The 5,649-nt window shown below is 43.4% G+C and overlaps 1 protein-coding gene across 1 annotated transcript; it reads right to left on the bottom strand.

Annotated features, from left to right (window-relative positions):
- Positions 1–2,801: 2,801 nt before the first annotated feature.
- On the bottom strand, positions 2,802–4,331 carry LOC107284343 (7-alpha-hydroxycholest-4-en-3-one 12-alpha-hydroxylase-like). Its single transcript, XM_015812391.1, has one exon. The coding sequence runs from the start codon at positions 4,329–4,331 to the stop codon at positions 2,802–2,804; it is 1,530 nt and encodes a 509-aa protein (XP_015667877.1).
- Between the last annotated feature and the right edge of the window lie 1,318 nt (positions 4,332–5,649).

The following is a 5,649-nucleotide window of genomic DNA, read 5'->3' as shown; positions in this document are numbered from 1 at the left end:
AAAGTTACTTAGGTTAAGAGGACAGGACTGGCAAATTAAATCATTGGAAGAGTTAAAACAGGATAAGGTACTCCAGTCCTGGTTGTTACATCTTCAACTTGTTGAGAGATGGCATATAGACCAAAAATTGGGTTTAATGGTAGAAGATGTGAACTTGATAAAACAGATTAAAGATCAAAGTAGAGCCCATATTAGGAGAGTATATAGTGTTTTGATAGAATTTGATTCGGAAACGGAATTGGTTAAAGACTGTATGATTAAATGGGCTCAAAATATCCAAGAACCAATTAAATTGGAAACTTGGGAGAAAATTTGGGTAAGAAATGTCAAGTTCACTCAGGCACAGAATTTAAGGGAAAATTTTTTATAAAATGTTTTATAGATGGCATTTGGACCCTCAAAAATTGTCTTGCATGTATCCGAATTTGCAACCAAAATGTTGGAGATGTGGTAGTATGGATGCTACTTATTATCATATTTGGTGGACATGTAGGGATGTTAAAGCTTTTTGGATTAAGATTTGGTGAAATATTCAACAGATTTTTAAGAAAAAGATAAAATTTACACCGCAGTTATTTTTATTGGGTATCATGGATAATTTGGATCAAAAAGAAATGACACTGATGTTGTACTGTATAACAGCAGCAAGGACATTAGTTGCTCAAAATTGGAAAAAAAAGATATTACCAACTATGGATGATTGGAGACAGAAAGTATCATATTTTGCAGAGATGGCAAAAATATCCGCGTACCTGAAGGATCACTCTCAGGAGAAATTTATCTCAATATGGAGAAGATGGATAGATTACATTCAGAGAAAGTATGAACTGAAAAATTATTATGTAGCTTTTGATTAAAAACTTAGAACAAAATTAGGTATATTATATATTGATATAACTTAAAAAATTTTTTTGTTGTAATTTAATGTTATTTTAGAGTCACAGTAATTTTGTACTAGTGTGTAGTAATAATGAGTAGTTTTGATTAGTATTGGATGATTGTGTATTTATTTCCTAGATTAGCTTTGGGAAGTTCTGGGGGGGAGGGGGGAAAGGGGTAGGTTGGTATTATAGATTAATATGTATATATATGTATGATTTTTTAAGGAGGTGCCCGGTGGTACCCCAACTGCACTGACGGGATGGTTGAGGGAGAAAGGGAGGTAGGAAAGAGGGAGGAACGAGGAGTGGTGGTAGGATAGGGAGGAGGAAGGTGTAGGTAAGTGAGAGGGTGGTGCGGAAGGGGGACACCAGACGCGTCCGTGAATGTATTGATTGGTGTTGATTCTTTTTATGGTTGATAAAAGATTTATGTTTTTGTTTTTCAATGAAAAATCAATAAAAATTTATTTTAAAAAAAAATAAAATAAAATAAAGGGAACCAGAAGTTGCCTTCAAGAGCTACGTGTTTATTCAGCTGAGTAAAGACAGGCTTCTCTAAAAAGAGAAAAGCTCCAAATATCGAAAAAGCCTTATTTTTATACCTACTTTGATTACATAAGCTACGCACCCAGCAAAGCTGTCATACATAAGATAGAGACTTCACCCTTTAAGGCTGGCACACTGTAGATAAGAAGGAAGAAATCAGAAGTAACTAGTATGTTTCCTTTTGGGTGGTTTGGGTGTTTCTCTAAGGCACCATATGTTCCCGGGTAGGGTAGAATATTGGGTGTTTCCTTTGCTGTCATTTCTTGACCTTGTCATGGGTCTGCAAGTGGCCAGAGAGAGTGGGGCCATCTGGATGTATTCACAATTGATACTATCCCTTAAGTCCTGGTCATTACACAGATACACACACACACACACACACACACAGAGTCTGATTCCATAACATAGAGATAAATTAGTTCACCAATGACATACCTCTTGTTATCCTAGATTATCATGTGCAAGATAAGTGTGCACAAATAAAGAAAAGGGTTAACACACACACACACATACACACACACAGAGAGAGAGAATGTTTCCATAATGTTATAGTTCACTGGTGAGATACCCCTGGTTATCCTAGATTGTGTGCAAAAGGAAAAGGAGGAGTTAGCACACATAGACACAAACACACACACACACACACATACACAATCATACACAGACAGAGTCTGATTCCATAACATAGATAAATTAATATGCTAATGACATGTCCCAGATTATCCTAGATCAGTGGTTCTCAACCTGTGGGTCGGGACCCCATTTGGGGTCGATCGACCATTTCATGGGGGTCGCCAAGCAAGGCTGTCCGCCATTTTTTTTGTCCGCCATTTTTTCTGTCCGCCATTGTTTTCCCCTTTTCTGGCGGGTGCCTTACCTCCCTTGGGCTGGGCAAGCTGGTGGTCGGCCTGCTCTGTCTCTGCCGCTTGCCAGCTACACCTCGGCCGGCGCAGGGGGAGGAACCACGCATGCGCGGCGCTCCCGGGCAGGGAAAGTCCTCGACTTACAACCGGTTGGGTAGTCCTCGACTTACAACCAGTTTAGTCCTCGACTTACGACCGGTTTAGTCCTCGACTTACGACCGGTTTAGTCCTCGACTTACAACCGGTTGGGGTCGCGGCATTAAAAAGGTTGAGAACCACTGTCCTAGATTATCGTGTGCAAGCTAAGTGTGAAAAAGAAAGGAAAGGTTAGCATACAAACAAACACACAGGCAGACATACAGAGAGAGAGAGAGACAGAAAAGGGGGAAGAGAGAGGGAGAGAGAGAGGAAGAGGGGAAGAGAGTGATTCAATTACATAGAGATAAATCAGTTCACTGGTGAAATTTCCCTGGTTATCTTGGATCGTCGTGTGCGGATAGCAGCCTTGGCTTTAGCACCAGCATCGGTATCTAAACTGGATGTCGTTCATGGGTTGTAACACCCCAAATCCATAACGGGTCTTGTCGATGGGAGGGATCTCCTCCTGCTGATTGATCAGTTCCAGATCAAAACAAGCCAGCATCAGGAAGGTGAAAAGCTTGATTTCATTGGTGGCAAAGTAGCGGCCGGGACACATGGAGGCCCCAGCTCCCCAAGGCACGTTGAAATATTTCACCTTCTCGCCATTCTTAAAAAATTCCTTTTTGTTGCCGTTTTGGCTAAGGAAACGGTCGTATTTGAAGATCTGGGGCTCCGGATGGATTTCGGGGTCCATGTGGACTGAGAGGTAAGGGAAGAGGCCGATTTTGTCACCTTTACGCAGCAGGTAGGACTTCCCGTTGTGGAGCTTCAAATCCATGTCTTGTAAAACCAACCGGATCAACAACGGCACCGTCACTAACCTCAGGGTCTCTTCCAAAGCGCTGTCCAGGATGGGCGTTTGGTTTAGCATCTCCTTGGTGACGTTCAAGGGCTTCTCGCGGGAGGTCACCTCTTGGCCTGACTTCTTCACCACCTCCAGGATCTCCTTCTTGACCTCTTCCATGGCTTTGGGATGCTTCATCAGGTATTCCAGAAGCCAGAAGGAAGCTGGACTGGTGTTACTTAGAGCAGTATAAAGGAGCAGGAACATGTACCGGTCTCTCATCTCTTCTGAAATCCCACTTTCGGCCAGCTGTTGAGCCTGGTCACTGATCCACTGGCTGGTGTTTTCCTTTTGGTAGATGTTCTTAACTGAAAGCACCTGCCAGAAGTAGTTCCAGAGCTTCTTAACTTGGTTCCACTGCCACGGGGTCAACAAGGCGTACAATAGGCGTGGGATGAGCTTGTCGTATTTGCAAAATTCGATATACATCTCTTCGGTGTGATGCTGGTCTGTTTGTTTCGCCTTCTGGTTTTCACCTTTAGCTTGTTCGGTGCCATACAAAGCCAGATACCCAGCTCGGAAGACTGTGTTGTAACAGAAGTGGAACAAGCCGTCTTCTTTCCAGGACTTTGGATCCTCTTTGGAAGTTTCTTGCCACTGGAACAAGACAGCCTGTAAAGCGTCCATCAAGGCTTGGGTCATCAACACCAGGCCCTCTCCCTTCAGATGTTTTGCGCTGGAGACTTCGATGATCTTGTGAGTGTCGTGGGAGGCCTCAAATCGAAACAACCTAAAAACCAGCTCAGCTGCAAATGACATAAAGTCCAGTTTGCTTTGGGCTTCCCTGATGATGCCACCGAAAGACAATGGGTCCATCAAGAAGGTGAAGTACTGTCCTGCAATCAAGGTGGTGAAGATGTCTCCATGTTTCTTCTGCATGCTTTGCAGGAAATCCAGACTGTCACTTCGGAAGTGTAATGCATGTCCGAGCCAGGGAATGAGACCTATGTCCAAAGGGGGTTCATTGGGTCGTCTTCGGCGGAAGAAGCCCATCAGGTAGAGGGCCCCCAAAAGACCGACCACCAAGGCAACCACGACTGCCACCCAGAAGGACATCTTGAAGAGTGTGTGCAGTTCAGCATAAGCAGCCTTTTTAACAAACAAGCTCTTTGGAGAAAAGTAGGCGTGTTGTGAGCCAGGGAGGAGTTTCAATTGATCAAACAAGTCAGGAATTGCAGTTAACCCTTGCAATGGAGAAAAAAAGGAAGGGAGGAAACCAACCTCAGTCCTTGAACGGGGTTTCCACCAGAAAATCCCAAAGAAATCATAAGCCAACAGGAATCGAGTTGGGCAGGACGTGTGCTTGTGTTTATTTTACATTTGAGAAAGTGTTTTCCTGACTCAGCGCAAGCGTTAAACACTCAAGGTGTGCAAACAGGAGTCTTGAGAACAAGATATAATCTTTTGAGAGATGGAGATAGGAGAAATATGAATATTTGGAGGGAACCCATGAGTCAAAGGACGATGGTTTTCAGAGAGAGAGAGAGAATGTGAGACTGCTGATATCAGGATTATTGGGAGGGGGAATGTTTTTATGTTCTTTGTGTTCAAATAGAAATTATCTACAATAAGACTTAAGTAGGTATAATTACTACCCCTTGATTCAGGAGGAGGAGAAAGAGAAAGAGAAAGAGAAAGAGGGCTGACCTTCCATACAGGAGATAATTTTACACAGATTGTGATTCTTGAAACCTGGCTGAGCAAGAATTGCACCATTTACCTAAGAAGCTATCCCCTGCAGAAAAAAAACTGAATTATCTTAACATGGCAGCCTTTTAAAACACATTCAATCAAAAGGGTTAAATGTGGGGCTCCCCAAAATTTGGGGGATTCAGGATGATTTTGATGCGAAACCCCCTTCACCCCAATAAAAGGATATAATTTAATCAAACAAAATACCCTAACCAACACTTTTTTCTCAAATTTTAAAGGCAGACCTGGCCTCCATCTTACTGCCCCCAAACTCCACCTTGATCCAATATGTAGACAACCTATTACTAGCCTCACAGTCAGAAGACAGCTGCAGGACAGACACTTACCACTGACTCCAATGCCTGAGCGATAGGTGATACAAAGCCTCACCTACTAAGCTCCAATACCTAAAGCAAGAAGTGACATACATACATCACAGCCCCTGGAACTCGAAAACTGGCACCAGACAGGATTAAAACAATACGGTGACTTCCGGTGGCAGGCGTCTTCGTCGGTCGCAGCTGTTTGCTGCCTCCCGCCTGTTTCGCGTAAAAGCCGGTTTGACAGCTAGCATCAGCTGTCAAACGGCTTGATACCTTTCCCCTGGGCATAAGGGGATAGGTGAGCTGCCCGGGGTAGGAGTTGAGTTCCCGAGTCGTCCTATATGGACGATGTAGGTGAG

The sequence above is a fragment of the Protobothrops mucrosquamatus genome, unplaced genomic scaffold (assembly GCF_001527695.2).
Source record: "Protobothrops mucrosquamatus isolate PMUCROS unplaced genomic scaffold, P.Mucros_1.0 scaffold81, whole genome shotgun sequence".
NCBI classification, from domain to species: Eukaryota; Metazoa; Chordata; class Lepidosauria; order Squamata; family Viperidae; genus Protobothrops; species Protobothrops mucrosquamatus.
Note: the sequence above shows the minus strand (reverse complement) of the source record. Positions and strands in the feature narration are given on the sequence as shown.